General features: G+C 36.0%; 1 protein-coding gene across 5 annotated transcripts; it reads right to left on the bottom strand.

Annotated features, from left to right (window-relative positions):
- Positions 1–8,773: 8,773 nt before the first annotated feature.
- LOC118034207 (uroporphyrinogen-III synthase, chloroplastic) lies at positions 8,774–14,699 on the bottom strand. Of its 5 annotated transcripts, none has more exons than XM_035039437.2 (10): positions 14,448–14,699; positions 13,557–13,677; positions 13,017–13,086; positions 12,406–12,524; positions 12,060–12,155; positions 11,402–11,457; positions 10,585–10,670; positions 10,158–10,292; positions 9,323–9,392; positions 8,774–9,227 (listed from the first exon to the last, which is right to left on the bottom strand). In XM_035039437.2, exons 1-9 carry the CDS (start codon positions 14,640–14,642, stop codon positions 9,344–9,346), a joined length of 927 nt encoding a protein of 308 aa, XP_034895328.1. In that variant the 5' UTR covers positions 14,643–14,699; the 3' UTR covers positions 8,774–9,227; positions 9,323–9,343. The 5 variants fall into 5 exon arrangements, with proteins under 5 accessions (XP_034895328.1, XP_034895329.1, XP_034895330.1 ...); XM_035039438.2 differs by having other exon boundaries at positions 8,774–9,207; XM_035039439.2 differs by having other exon boundaries at positions 13,017–13,083.
- Between the last annotated feature and the right edge of the window lie 2,000 nt (positions 14,700–16,699).

Below are 16,699 nucleotides of genomic sequence, written 5' to 3'. Positions count from 1 at the left end.
TGCAGGGAGGTCTACCCGATATGCATTTTCATTAATTTTCCGTAGAATCTGATAGGGACCATACTTCTTGTCACTTAATTTGTTAAATGCTCCTACTGGAAACCGCCCTTTTCGTAGATAGACCATCACCAGGTCCCCGACTTTAAATAGTTTAGGTCGTCGTTTTCGGTCTGCTGCTGATTTGTATTTGGCATTAGATGCTTCTAAATTCTGACGTACCTCATCCTGAATGGCTTTGATCCGATCAGCCATATGCTCCGCTGCAATGTTCAGTCCTGGAAGTTTTGGTAGAGACACCAAATCTAAGGCATGGCTTGGAGGCTTGCAGTATACCACCTGGAATGGTGTTTTCCCTGTTGATCTGTTGAGCATACTGTTGTAGGCGAACTCAGCTTGAGCTAACGTCAAGTCCCATTGCTTAGGCTTCTCTCCAGAAAGACAGCGGATGAGGTTGCCAAGGGTGCGGTTTACCACCTCCGTTTGCCCATCGGTTTGGGGGTGGCTGGTGCTGCTGAAGTTTAGTGTGGTATTAAAACGTCGCCACAAGGTTCTCCAAAAGTGGCTCAGGAATTTTGTGTCACGGTCTGAGGTAATTGACTTGGGGACTCCGTGTAGACGCACCACTTCTTTGAAGAATAAATTGGCAATATGCACAGCGTCAGAAGTCTTTTTACAAGCAATAAAATGGGCCATTTTGGAATACCTGTCCACCACTACGAAGACTGAGTCTGCGCCACGCTGAGTTCGTGGGAGTCCTAAGATGAAATCCATAGAAAGGTCTTCCCAAGGTGCCGCTGGTATGGGCAAAGGTAGGTATAGCCCTGTGGTTTGTGTTTGTCCCTTGGCAGCTTGACAGGTTGGGCATCGTCTGACATGGCTCCCAATATCGCGCTTCAGTTGTGGCCAGTAGTAGCGTTCTTCTGCAAGAGCCACGGTCTTGTCTCGGCCTAGGTGTCCCCCTAAACCGCCTCCATGAAGTTCGTGTATGATCTGCTCCCTCAATGAACTCCTTGGAATGCATAACTGGTTGCCCCGAAACAGGTATCCTTCGTGGACATGCATTCCTTTAGGAGATAATCCCTGCTGATGCCTGCTCCAGGTGGTCTTAAAGTCTTCGTCATCTGCATATAACTCTTTAAGACATTCAAAGCCTATAACTTCAGCCCGCATGGTGATGAGTAGAGATACTTTGCGGCTGAGGGCATCAGCCACTTTGTTCAGCTGGCCGGATTTATGCTTTAGGTTGAACGTGAATCGTTGGATGAACGAAACCCATCGAGCATGCATTCTGTTTACATTATTTTGACTGTTGATGAACTTCAGTGCTTGATGATCGCTGAAGAGGATGAATTCCCTCTGTACTAAATAATGTTCCCATACTTTCAATGCTCGAAATACAGCGTACAGCTCAAGCTCATAGGTGGACCATTTCTGTCTAGCCTCACTAAGTTTTTCGCTGTAAAATGCAACGGGTCTTCCTTCTTGGGATAGGACAGCCCCTATGCCAATAATTGAAGCATCACAGTCCACCTCAAATAACTTCTCAAAATCTGGCAGTGCCAAGACCGGGGCAGAAGATAATTTCTCTTTAATTAATGCAAAGCTGTATTCTGCTTCAGTTCCCCAAAGAAATTTCCCTCTCTTCATGCATTCAGTAATGGGTGCGACGATTCGGCTAAAATCCCTGACGAACCGTCGGTAAAATGTGGCTAAGCCATGAAAGCTACGAACTTCGCTGACATTTTTCGGGGTAGGCCACTCCCGAATAGCTCGAATCTTTTCTTCATCGACTTTAATCCCGTCAGCACTCACAATAAATCCCAAAAATAATAAACTGCTGGTCATAAATTTGCATTTTGTCAGATTAACATATAATTTATTCTGCTGCAAAACTGTGAGTACTTTCCGTAAGTGCTCAAGGTGATCATATTCATTCCGGCTGTAAATCAATATGTCATCGAAATATACTACCACGAAGCTGCCAGTGAATGGTTTGAGTACCTGATTCATTAATCGCATGAAAGTGCTTGGGGCATTGGATAATCCAAATGGCATTACTAACCATTCGTATAAACCATCTTTCGTTTTGAAAGCGGTTTTCCATTCGTCTCCGGGCCTGATTCGAATCTGATGGTACCCACTCCTCAAGTCAATCTTTGAAAATATTTTCGAACCTGCTAGCATGTCTAGCATATCTTCTAGCCGAGGAATGGGAAATCGATATTTAATGGTGATTTTGTTGATGGCTCGGCTGTCGATGCACATGCGCCAGCTACCATCTTTTTTTGGAACTAATAAGGTTGGTACTGCACAAGGGCTCATACTCTCCTGAACCAGCCCATTTTTAATCAGTTCTTCCACTTGCTCCTGTAGGATAAGACCTTCTTTCGGACTCATCCGATAGTGTGGTCGATTTGGTAGGCTAGCTCCAGGAATTAAATCGATATGATGCTGAATATCGCGCATGGGAGGTAACCCCTCTGGCAAGTCTGCTGGTATTATGTCTTGGAATTCTGTTAGTAAAGGCTGTAGTGTTTTTGGGACGATGGGCGGGTCAGTTCCAATTCCCCCACCGATGACAATGGCAAAAACTTCACTGGCCCCATGAGTTTCACTCAAGAATGTCCCTCCATCAACTAGTAATACAGACCTTTCATGCACCTTGGGTGTTGCTGTCGAGAAGTCTTCCTTTAAAGGACCCAATACTATCTTCTGGCCTCCTCTCATGAACACATACACATTATCTCTCCCCTTGTAAGTAACATCCCTATCATACTGCCATGGCCTGTCTAGGATCATGTGACAGGCATCCATTTCGACAACATCACAAATAATATCATCCACATAATGCCGGCCAATGGAGAATTGAATGCGGCAAGTTTCTGTTATTCTGGTTTCAGCACCCCTCTTGATCCAGCCGATCTTATAAGGTGAGGGATGTTTCTCCGTCTGTAAGCCTAGCTTCTTTACCATGGTTCTGGAGATGATGTTTTCGCTACTGCCACTGTCAATAATAACATCACACACTTTTCTGTTCACAGTACACCGGGTCCTGAATATATTATGTCGTTGGGACGACTCCTTCAGTTTTGGTGCTAGTAACAGCCTCCTAACGACCAGAGAACGTGAGAGTAATTCTCCATCATCCCCCCCTGTAATTTCTTCCTCTTCGTAGGTGTACTCGGGCTCATCTCCTACTCCTCCTGTCGACAATTCTGTTTCTTCTCCAGGTTCAATCAGATGCACTGCCCCTCGCTTTGGACACTGGTTAGAGCGGTGTCCTGGTTGACCACACCTGTAGCATTTGTCTGAAGCTGGTCTGGAATAGGGATTCCTTGGTGCTTCTGGAGGCACGACACCTGTGGTTGTCACTTGTGTCCTGCTACTGCTTGGTCCTCTCGCAAAGTTGGATAGGGGAGGTAAAGGATTCGATGGAAACCTTCCCTTAGGTGCTGTCGTCTGTATTGATTCAATGGGGCTCCTTGGCATGCCTGTTGATCTTGTCTTATCCAATTGTGCTTCTGCTTTTGTGGCCAAATTAATGGCTTCTGTTAAGGAGTAGATGGTGTGCATTGAAACTCGATCTTGAATATTCATACGTAGTCCTCCAACAAATCTGGCGACCTGTTGTGCGTCTGTTTCTAGTAAATTATTGCGAGAAGACAGCCTATGGAATTCTTCCACATATGCTTGAATTGTCTGGGCTCCTTGTCTGCAATCTTGGTACTGCTGAAAGAGTATCTGCTCATAATCTGGTGGCAAATACCTGTAGCGCAGCAATCGCCTCATTTTCGACCACGTCTGAACCATCCCTTTTCTCTGCCTCATTCGTGTGAGTTGTAACTGTTCCCACCAGGCGGAGGCTCCTCCCATTAATCTGTAGGCGACCAGCTTAACTTTCTTGTCTTCAGGGATTTCCATGTAGTCAAAGAACCTCTCCACCACTGCTAACCAGTCGAGAAATCCCTCAATCTGAAGCTGGCCATTAAAGCTAGGGAGGTCCATCTTCATTCGAAACTGTTGAGGCCCTCGTTCTCCCAGGTTATGATAACCCTGTCGATTGGGTCTCAGTATGCGTTTAGCATACTCTTCATCGTCACTTATTTCTTCTTCGTAGGCTGGCTGCCTACGTAGAATTGGATTGTGTTCACGTGCAAGGGCAATGCGTTCTCGGTGATTCTCGCGTACCCTCTCGTCCTCACGCTGCAGATTATTTCCAGTGGTTAATCTAGCAAGAGTTGCATGTATGGCTTGCAAGGCTTGCTGTGTTTCGTGCTGGAAAGCTCTAAATTCTGCCTGTGTGATTTCATTGTTTTCATGGTTTCCGCCGTCCATGGTTTCTCGTTCGTTCAGTGGGTTTGACATCTGAACAACGATTAACCTGCTCTGATACCAACTGACGCAGCGAAACGTATAAAAAGAACAACGTCTTTTTATTGTAATGTGTTCGAGTCCACGAACGATAATTGATACTCGAATCCACGAGTAACAAGTTTATTTCTGAAGAAGAATTATTATTGATTAAATCAAAAAGTGTCCTGTGGAGGGTGGTGGCAGCTTGTATTTATAAGTTTGCCATCATCCTTAATCCTTCTCAAATACAACTTACGTAATTAAATAGGAAAGCTAAAAGGGGTAGCAGGAAAATCCCCTATCAAAGAGGACTCGTAGTCCACGTCCTAGACAATGCAGAAATAAAGGGGCATTAAAGCCAATCTAAGAATATAAATTAAATAGGGAAAACTAAGAATATAAATTTAATAAGAAGAGTGCTGCTGGTACTTCGTGCATGGTAGTAATTGCAGTAGTCTTGCAATTCAATTCAAGGCAACCTCTTCTTATGCATCCTCTGCATCCTGGAGCTGTGTTGTGGCATTGACAGGCTGTTCTGCATCAGTGGCACAGGTCAGAATGGTTGAAACAGCAGTGATTAGGTTATACTATAATACTATAAATTAAAAAAACAGTGAAGCCATATTAAGGTTTTCCTGTTTTGTTTGCATTTTTTTTATTGGATTATTCAAACTTTCTTTTCATATAACCCATCATGGGTTACAATAGCTATCTATCGTTTTTTTATCACTCAACTTTTTTTTTAATCATTTTATATTAAACTAATTTAAAGTTTGATATAATATTTTTATTTTAATTAATTTTATATAGAGCTCTCCATACTCAAAATAAATTTCAATGTTGAGTTAATGCTTAACAATTAAAACTTTAAAGAATCAATTTTTAACTAAAGCAAATATCCAATATTTATTTTAAAAAATAATATATTTATCTCTGCTTTACAATATTAAAAGCAATAAACTTATTATAATTTATTATCCTGTATAATTCTTGAATTATTTTATTAATTTGCGGTTAATTTTTTCTTAAAGTATTAACGGCATCCACATCTTTCTTAACATTGAAAAAACAAAAGCTCTATCCTACATTATTGAACGGAAATCAAACTAGTTAATATACAAATATAGGAATGATGGAAAATGTGAATGGATGGATGGATGCTATCATATCTATCATATGATGGCTAGAAAACTCCAATGCATATAATCATAGAATCAAGCCATCAATGTCAAAGGCGACCATTGGCTTTAAGTGGCCTGTCCCCACTGCCTCCTGTCCTCGGAAGCTGGTTGCTCTGTGCATGGGTTTCTGGGGTCTCGACTTTACATGGGCGTGAGGCCAAAATCGAACATGGCAAAAATGGGGCTTCAAAGGAAACTGATAAAGGAGAAAAGGCAGCTGCCAAAAGTCTCTCTTTTCATCGCCAGAGGTGAGGATCGAAAGCCACTTTGGTCCTCGGGGCCTGGCCCTTGATGCTTGGAAGAACAGTCACTGCTTTATTTACTGCCTTGGCTTCGGTCCCCGACGCAAGATCATCCGAAGAGACGCCAGCAAATCTCCATTATTGAAGAGTAAAACTTAATCATAGTGGTTTTGATGTAAAAGTAATTCATGGTGCAATCAAAAACCACGCAACTATTTCATCGTATAAAATAAGATTTGCTAATTGGGTTGCCAGCTAGCCTTTCTCGGCAGTCATTTCAAGAGAGGGTTTGTCTTCTAATCATGGTAAATTCCATTATCATATCATGTGTCAAAAATAATGCTAAGATAATATCTTCGAAGCTTGTGCTTGATCTTAAAAGATGGTTGAATAGCGAATTTAATTATTATTAAAAGCAAGCAATTCCAGGAACTTGATCCGGTAGTTAAGGATTTTTTTTCTTTTTGTAATTTTCTTAGTTTAAACCTTGAAATCAATATCTAAAAGAATTGTTGATTTTTAAAAAATATACTGGAACGATATGAGAGCTGCTTTTTAAGATAAAAGAATATTGTTAAATTCATGTTGGTTCAAAAATTAATATAAAGGAAAAACGTTAAGGGGGTATTTGGTATTGTATTCTTTCTTTCATTTTTATTTTTGTTATTTTCTTTTTTTTTTTTACTAAAACTCATCAATTGCCAATTTTTTATTATTATCGAGATATCTTGCTTTATTCAATATGTATTTTTAGAACTTTTTGATATTTTATTTTATTTTATTCATTTTAAAATATTTTTATACTATATTTATGACTTGTGATCTGAATTGAATATAATTTTAAGGATGTGTATCGCTTAAATTATATCGTAAATAATTTTACGAGGTTGTACATATAAGAAAAGGCAAAAATAAGATTTAATTTTTTATAATATCTTGAAAGTAAATAAATATTTTTTAAAAAATAAGACTTGAGCATGTGCTAGGGTTTGGAGAAAGAGAAATAAGTGGGGATGACAACTTCACACTTGAATAAGTGTTTTTAATTATTTTACCTAAATAGATAATACATACTTAATGAATATCATTAAACTCGATGGAAAACTTGATTTAAAAATTAATTCACATAAATTAATGTAGTTGGGTTTGCTAAAATCAAGGGTTTTGAGTATTTATATAGAATCTATTCCAAACAAACTATATGGATACCCTAGCCTAATAAATGTTTTTATGGATATTTAAAACAGATTTAGACCTAAAAAAGACTTAATCATGCCAAACTAAAATAATAGCTAATAAAAGAATATCTGATTATGGAATTAGAGTCAAATTTTTATACTAGTTTCTACATGCTATTTTCCTCTAAAGGATGATTCCATTGCTCATTGAATCGTTAGATCTCTCAAAATTAGGTTAAAAAGTTATTATCTGGGCTACTTTTGCTATTCTTCCTACCTATTTTTGAATTTATTGTTTATTGTTTTTATATTGTATTAATTTTCTTTGTTAGTTAGGATTCTGATTTTTGTTTTCTTGTCTAGGTTAGTTTTTCTAGCCTATAAAAGACATTGTAAACCTTTTTAGGAGGCATAATTTGTCAAATTATTATTTCAGAAATAAAATAAAATTTTAGGGTTCTTTTTATTTTAACCATAATTCAGTCTTTTTCTTTTTTATGTATTTATTGATGTCTTGTTGTAATGCAATGGTATTAACATTAGACACATATATGCATGAACACATATATATAATTTTATCATTTAATATATGTACACACACAAATATTAATTTTTATTTTATTTTATGTTGAATAATAAATAATACTTAGGTAGTGACATATGAATAGATATCCAAAATTCAATGATTATGTTATAAATATATAAATTCTTTATTCAATAAAAATATAAAATATAATAAAAACTTAATTCATGAGTATCATGACATCCCTGAAATTAAAGTTAACAAGCATTAACTATATGGTTAAGAGTGTGGTTGCGGTTGTTTTTTTAAAATGTTTTTTATTTGGAAAAGTATTAAAAATATTATTTTATTTTTAAAATTTATTTTTAATATCAGTATATCAAAATAATCAAAAAAAACTAAAAAAATATTAATTTAAAATTTTAAAAAATATTTTTTAAATATAAAAATAAATAAACAGGATAAAAAGTGACTCTATAAGCATACAGTTGCAATCCAAAGCGGGCACATAGTAATTTGTTTGTTTGAAATTCAAGCCCAAGACCAGAGTGCGAAGAGATTGAGCTGTAACCTAAAGTCCCATGATCATCTCATTTCGTGTTCTTGTGATTCAAGCTTTGTCAACACTGTTGGTAACTTCTTTATGGACTCGATTTTGCAGAACAGACATATCGACATGGGCTCATATGAAACACCAAATACTCGAGAAAGCTTGGACCTTGGAGCCCTGACGAGGTTCATAGACACCCCGATGTCTCTCGGAACTTCCTAAAAAATCTCCCCACAGCAACTTCAAATTTCTCCACTCTAAAACCTAAGGACTGCTCTTGCGTGTGTACGCAAGGAATAGTAAACAGTTCTCTGCCAAAACCCTGACCCTAACAAAAATAGCAAGAACGAGCTGCTTCCCGTGTCTGGAAAGATACAGAGATCTTCTGCTTCATCATCTTAGGACTCAACGATGCCTCGGAAAGATAGCACGCATCGCAGGACTGTAAATGCCCCGACTCTACACACACTACGTGTAGTGCCTCTTCAAAATTACATCAGACTTCGTGACCCACATTGGATTTTGAATACCTGACTCTCAGGATCGCACCTTTACTTCACCCTGACCAGTGAGACACAATGGCTTAACCAGAAGGTTGCAAGGTCTAGGTCTTCTTTCCCGAGAGCAAGGAGAAACATTAAAGAGCTCAATCAGCCCTCACAAAGAGGCCATATCAAATCATTGAGCACCTCGTTTGAGTACACTTGCTATCATATTTGAAGGCGGCAATGCTATCCAAACATTGATGGCACAAAACGTCTAATTTCCATTATAAGCTAATAATATACAACAGTGTTGTAAGATGATAAAAATAGGCAACATAACAGTACCCATAATATATGTTTCTGCTTGCAGTTCAGCTCAGCTAGTGGTACATGGCACTTCAGTTTTGACAAATATACACTAACTGAATCTCAGAGAGAAAAATGCACACACAAGTTGAGAGTTTTTCTGGCAATATCATCTCCATAGCTTTCTTCCCGGCCAGCAACCTGATCTGAATTGCCCGTTCACTAACCTCATAGGAGAGTTCCACCAACATTGTTGATCCCTCCGAATACCATTACATCCAGGCTTCTGTTCTGCTGCTTGAAAAATTGCATCCTTGTCTTGCATCTTGCATCTTGCAACCAGTTTTTGCATGCAGACACTTTGGCAAGGCTGCATCAATCTTGTCAGCCTGCCAAAGAATAATGGGAGCTGGAGAGGTGTATGTCAAAAAATACTTCAAGAGATAATAAGAAAACAGTATTTAAGACAATATCTTGAGGGTTCTATATTTATTATGTGGCTACCTGAAAAGAAAAAAGCAACTTCTACGAATCGTTGTGTGCTCTTAAGGCCTCAAGGATGCTATCTACCCACCTGCATGAGAACTTTATTAAAAATGAAGAGTAAAGGGGCCAACAAACAGGACAAATTGCTCTTTGAAATGTCCTCCATCGATTTTTAAAAAATAGGAAAAGATGAAAGGAGAAATGCTATGTGGTCATATAACCGAGGCAAGAAAGAATTTCAAATTAATTACTCTTGTGAAAATAAAAGTAAAAGCAATTGAAGACAATCAAAAATCAAGTAAAATGGTTTCCACATAGGTAATGTTTCGACCAGATCAATGACTGGATGAGAACAATAATTTCAAATATCTCCGATATATGAAAGACAAAGACTCTCAGTATAGAACCAGTCAGCACTTCACAAGGTGTATAGGAGTTTTCAAAAAATTTAAGTTTATTTTTTTGCTTGAATTTTTTGTTTTTTTGGTGTTTTTGTATCATTTTGATATGCTGGTATCAAAAATAAATTTTAAAAAATAATAATAAAACAAAAACATTATCTTAATGCATTTCTAAACAAAAAACAACATTTACCACTATCCCAAACACCCCCTTAGAGCTTTCTTACTTCCACACCAAAACAGAGGCATGTTTTTCTCATGGTGGAACTTCAATTCGCTTAAAGTCTATTTCAAGCACTAAACAACAATGCTTCATAAAATCTTGATACAAGCCAGCATTAATGCTTTTCTCATGCAACAGAGACAGTGATGATTAATCAAATACTGTAGAGACTGGATATTGGCACGAGGTAAAAAAAACTCAGAAAAGTGGTCTAGAGAATGAGGGTTACCCTTCAAGACCAGGTTGTCTTGGAAAGTACACTTTTTTAAAACCTAATCTTTTTGCTGCTGATCCAGTTGTCTCCCCAATACAGGCCACTGAATTGTTCCATTCCTCTGACTCTGGAATAAGATTGGCCCAGGCTCTGTCAAAATGAAAGAACATGAATTAAGATTATAAAATAAACTAGGCCAAGAATAAGCTTGGTTAATCTAGATAGATAAAAATGGAGAGAGGATACAAAGGGATCCCTGTGAATTTTCTTGTCATATTAAAAGGAACCAAGTAAGGATTGCTACTCTAGTGACCAACCATTTGGTAGCCTATATACGAAATTGATTGATATGATAGAAAGACAGCAAATTGATTTCAAGAATGTCCTCATCAACAGATAGTTCTAGGTATCAGTTATATGAAAATTGCAACCAACTCCTTACCGAACTGAAGAAGGTGAAGCAACTGCAACAACGGGGGCTGAAATTGCCTGCTTCAGAACCATTTCATCAACATGACCAACAGGCACCTGGACAAACAAATACAGATGAAGATGACAACGTCAGTTGTAACTAACTTTTTTATGACCAAAAATCCTATCCAGTTACTGCTCCTACAGACAACACTACGACAGAAACTATGGTGTATAACTTGTACCACAGTCAGAGCCAATCGCAAGATGAGCTACAGTCTGAGATAGAACATGAACAAGATGGAGATTGGGGATAGTGTTCAGAGACTGTTAAAATATTCTTCCTTTGTTGCAAAGATTGGATTACTCCAACATGCAAACTAGTAGAATCAAATTCCTGGGTTTGTACGTCAGTTTAGTACTAACTGACACTAGACTATAGAGGGCAAGAAATGCCTGGAATCAAGGAACATCTATAGCTGCTCTAGAAACCAACTAATTTTGCATAGTCAAAATTTTCCCTGGGCATAATTTTATCTACTTTAAAGGAATTTTGGGTAAAAAAAATAATAATGGGTGGGTAAATGGGTACAAAATTCAGGTTACCCGAATTACCCGAAATATAATTTGGAAGATCGAAAAATTATTTCAGGTCAGGGAATATGAAAAAAAAATTGAATAATTCAAAACATTCTCTAAAATAGCCATTTTTTACCAGAATGCAAACCCCTAATTCAGAGCTGACCAGCATCTTAGTCCAAACCTTATAGTCAGGTTTCTGAGAAGTATTTTCTTAATAAATGCTAGTAGTAATAATGAATATCATAGTTCAAGGAGTAAATACTTACAGTTGTGTATGTATTTAGTCTGACAACCTCAAATCCACGATTATACAGACCTTGTTCTGAAGTGTATGACAAAGAAATGCCAAAAATTATTCTTTTGCAGCTTTTCCAATATAGAGATCAGACTTCAATAGTGATAACTGTTGAATTGTAATATATGCATTGAGATAATACATTTTTGATCAAACTCCAAACATGATAACAGGTGAGACAGTGTACTAAAACATTTTCTTGTTAGCATCAAAACTAGGCCATCTAAAAGTGTATCCTCTGCACAGCATAACCTGAAACAAAATCCATAAAGTGCCAAGGAGTGGTATCTTTTACTACCACACATCTTTTTCATTACTAAGTGTTAGAATTTGCAAGTCAGGATTATGTTTGTAAACTGCTCCATCTTAGCCTCCTATTGTGCACCTTAGTTCACTAAACAAAGTCAATGCAGCTACACATATCACACTATTCTTTATGTGAAACATAACAAAGTAACCTATATATTTAATCATATACCCACTTAACATAGAGATTATGTGTATAGTTCAGTGAACTAACCAAGTCAAGAAATAAACAATTGATCAAAGATGTCAAAACAGCACCGTATAAGTTATTGAGGGGTAAAATGGCCAAAAGAAAAGAATACAACCAGAGACACTATGCTTACCGATCTCATTGCTTGCTTTTGCAGAAGCTGGGTACAATACAGTGCATCTTTTGTTTCCATTCTTTGGAAGCTCTGATGCCAAAACCTTACCAGTTGCTGAAGAGTTAAAGGACTCGTGAGAAAAATCACATGTGACAGTCCCAATAATCTAATAGCAGCTAATGAAGCAGAAAATTTATGTGCAATGGCCTAAATAATTTGCCTTTGGATCAGCACAACAAATCACATGGATTCACTTAATGGTGAAATTTTTCATTGATCAAGTGACACAAAGGAAAAACACAATACAGGAGTGAAGGCAACAAAATATCTGTGGAACTGCCAATGTCAGTACATCCATGAGTACCTTTTGATGGTGTAAAGGCAACATCAAGTGATCTCTCTGATGATTGCATTACTTCCTCGAAAATGCTTGCTGTGCCAGCTCCTACAACCCCTACCTTAACTTTTGGGGTTCCAGCTACCCTGAGGACCAACATTTAAGGGCAATGTTATTCATTTATTTTAATTTGTTACTTATAAAAGAAGAAGTACGAACAATCAAAAGACTAGTATTGTGCTTGATCAACTTAAATATCTTGAAATGATAGCGTATATCAAACAAAACCAAGTATGGTTTCCCAGCAGGAAGGCAGCATAACATGCTGCATGTGCCACCTTGTTTTGTTTTTGGAGAAGACCAAAGGGAAGCAGGAGTAGAAGGGTGGAATTTGGCAGAAGCGGAATAGTGAGCACTTTGTAAGAGGAGCCCAAAAGTAACTACAAGAGCATTTAGGATTCCCAAAAAAACTACAAGAGAATATATACATCCTCAGGTGAAAAGTGACTGAGCATTTAGGATTCAAGTTGCATTATGTATAAAAAACATTAATACCAACTTCAATAAATCATTGAGGAAAATTCTAAGTGCCAGTGAAAACATGTATAGAGTGCTTGCCAGAAACAACAAACACTTACTTCCATGCCTCCAGAAAGACAGAGCCTGCTTCAGGGGAAGTTATAATGATCCAGTCAAACGCACTATCTTCTGCCATTAATGCAACAAAATAAAAGGAAAGAATAAAGTAATCTGTACAGTTGTTGTTTGCATGGTTCATTGGGCATGAAAACTCAATTCAAAGAAACACTCTTACTTAAATATGGATGCCACGGAGAAAATCAAGGTGCAAAAATACTCACAAGCACGCACAAGAAACTTTCATTACTAAAAATACATGAAAGAAATTTTAGAGTGCAAAACAATCTCCTTTGTATAAGCAAATAGCGAGGAACACAGGACATAAAAGATACACACAAGCATAATCCTCTGACAGTAATTGAGTTTAAACACACAGATAAAGCAATATAGGTCAAGATAAATCAGGACTCTTCAGACCCCCTGGGAGTCAGAGAACAGTCCAACCACAATATGGCTGCATTTTACCTTCTAAAGACCAAATAGAGAAAGTTTGCCAAGCAACAGCCTAGCATCTAACAGTAATAGTAGTTCCACAATACCATAAAGTGAACCACAAAGTTTCGAGAAAGTACTGCATAACACAGAAGATAGTTTATCTGAATCAGGTCCCTGTGTATGCTGAATCAGTGGAAGCTCCAAACAACTTATCCCATATTTCGCCTGCATTCAGAATGAAATATAAATCTCACTTATCCCTATATTCTGTTAAACTATATATACAAGAAAAAATCACTTGCATATTTTGGTGCATCATTCAAAATTGCTGTTTCCACTAGGCAAATTCAAATATTGCTCCCACATTGCTAAAGGTTAGAACATTAATCACATCCCCAGTAAAGAAGATTGGACATGAAGCGAAGCGCCAGGATTTATTTTCAGCAAAACAACCCTAATACTCTATAAAAAATAAAATAAATAAAATAAAAATTATACATATCTGATTTAATCATTAAAAGCATAATACCACACAGAAAGTTCCTTGTACAGAATTTTACATGTAGGTTCTTCATTTCTAAAATGCTGCAACAAACACAGCTACTGGCAGCATTTTGTGCCTGTGCACAAACAGTAAGAGAAACCATACGGAATGCTTGCTGTCTTTGAACTAAATTTATAACTATATATATATAGTTAATATATATTTCCCAGCATTGAAAATCCCAAAAAGAGATTAACTTTATTATTATCAGCTAAAATCAAATCTCCACCGTTCGTTCATCGTAATAGAGCATACAGAAACGGTCCTCCACAACATTATACAGTAGAAAATGATTGGTAACAAACAAAATGTTTAAAAAAGCAGCCTTCTTTTCTGCATTTAAGGAAAAAAAATTGATGTCCACAGCAATGCACATAACAAAATTGGAATAATTTCACATTAGTTGCAAAACGCTAAAAGAAACAAGAGAAAATCGAAGTAGAGAGAGCACCAGAGCTTTAATGAGCTTGCCGTTTTTGCCTCGTTCTCTAGTGACTACGACTTTGGGCGCTGAATTCGAAGTAGAAGATGCAGAAGCTGAGGTTCTAAGAGACGGAGGGAAAAATCGTCGGTGAAGTTGCAGGCACAAAGAAGAAGAAGAAGAAAGTGAAGGAGCGAGAGAGAAGGGAGAGACTGGTGGTGCCATCGGCGACGTGTTGGATTGGGAAGCGAGGCCTCAATTGCCAGCTGTTACCAGATTAATTGCTTTTATTTATATATATATATTTATTTATTAATAATATTATTTATGTATTATTGCCTCAGCCATGACATCTAACCCAGGAGCTAAAAGCCTAAAACAAATCATAATTTAACGCGGCGCCGACCATAAACGTAAGAACGTGAAAATAATTTCTTACGGTTAGGTGCACCTGTCGAAGCCATTAGAAGCCACGTGGATTTGTTTGGTTAGAAGAAATTCAATGAGTGAATGACACCCTAGCATTTCCTGCCGGGCGATCATTGTTACCAATCACTCATGGCATGTGCCTGCCCTTTTGGAGCAAAGATTAACTGTCCTCTCTAATCTCCATGGGACATTTGGGACTAGAGAAAACTGTTTATTAAAATAGTTTTTATTTTTTATATTGAATTTTTTAAACAATTATGTTTAAAATCTTGGTTTAAAAAAATTAAAATATTATTTATTATTTATTAATATATTCTTTTTATTTTATATATAAAATTTATCTCATGGCATTTTTAATTAGACATATATTTTTTAAGTTTAAAATTTTAAAATTACAATTAAAAATATTTTTAAAAACTTACTTTATCTCGACCATAAAAACCACCATAGCACCATATACATAGTAAAAATAAAAGGAATTTGTTACGATGTTAAACTTTAAATTCATAAACTTGGTATTAATTTGATTGAATAAAAGTTAATTCAATATTGATAATGAATTAGCTACAAAACAATCGAATTTGATTTTTTTAATTAAAATAATACTATATTAATTATTTAAAAAAAAATTGGAATAATATAATTTAAATTGATTAAGTTAATTCGTTTAACCTATAATTTAAGCATTATATACATGAGTTTAATAGCTTTAGTTATACGTACTCAAATTTCCTATAATATTTTTTATTAAATTATATGATATTTATAATATAAAAATATCTTTAAATTATGAAATAAAAATCTTATCATTATTATTATTATTATTATAAATATATAATGTATCAATTAATAAATTATTAAGCATATAATGCCATATCATTTAATAATAAAAAATTACTAAAAAAATGAATCTCTAGAATTTTCAAAATAAAATACATAAAAAGTCTAACGTGATTTAATGGCATAAATTGAGAAGGGGTTTTAGATTTTTTTTTAATTAAAAAATGTTTGCATCCCAATTACCCTACCAAACCCTAAAGCACTGTGCGCCCCATGAGACCAACACTTTCCAGATCTGACCCATGGGCCCGAATGGACTATCGGGAGGAAGCTTTCATCATTGCCCGTGGGGTCCACTATCATTGATCAACACCGTTGATGATATTGATTTCTAAAGTACGGCCACATGGGAATGGCGGTCTGGTTATCTAAAATGTTTTTTTAATAACGTCGGATTTGGGCATCATGTGTTGTATGGGGGGGACCGGTTCCCAGGGCCATGCTTCGGTAGTGTTTAGGGTTACAAGTATCGGTGAGGTTTCGTTAAGTTTTTTTCAATGAAACTTATAAAATAAATAAAAAATGTATTTTTAGGTTTTAGTGTTTGTTTTGAAGTATTTAAAGGTTTCTTTTTTGTTTTAAAATGTATTTAAAATAATATTTTTTTAATTTATTTTTTATATTTATACATTAAAACAATCTAAAAACATATAAAAATAATTTAAAGCTAAAAAAAATATGGTCCCATTTTTTTAAAAAAAATATAGTCCACTCATAATCTCAAACACATTATTTTATTATTATTATTATTATTAATATAGGTGTTTGAACCAATTTATTTATACTTTGACTAATTTTACAAATTTTAAAATTAACGACCATTTAGTTTGTATTTTTAAGGGATTATAACTAAAAAAAAAAAAAAACTAAAATTCAACTAACAAAACTAATTTTGATAATATGTTTGGTATTGTGGTAGTTATTGTGGTTATGGTTTGAAAAAAATTGTTTTATAAAAAGTACTTTTAGTTGAGGTTGGTTTGAAAAAATAGGTGTTTGGTTAAAACTGTGGT

Source organism: Populus alba, chromosome 14 (genome assembly GCF_005239225.2).
Source record: "Populus alba chromosome 14, ASM523922v2, whole genome shotgun sequence".
NCBI lineage: Eukaryota > Viridiplantae > Streptophyta > Magnoliopsida > Malpighiales > Salicaceae > Populus > Populus alba.
This window is presented reverse-complemented; position numbering and strand designations above follow the sequence as displayed.

Excerpts from the sequence above, each read along its gene's own strand:
- LOC118034207 (XM_035039437.2), bottom strand. The coding sequence starts at position 14,642 with ATGGCACCACCAGTCTCTCCCTTCTCTCTCGCTCCTTCACTTTCTTCT. Across the intron at positions 10,671-11,401 it reads GACTAAATACATACACAACT|GTGCCTGTTGGTCATGTTGA; the intron begins GTAAGTATTTAC and ends TTGTTTGTCCAG. Across the intron at positions 9,393-10,157 it reads AGACAACCTGGTCTTGAAGG|GTGGGTAGATAGCATCCTTG; the intron begins GTAACCCTCATT and ends GTTCTCATGCAG.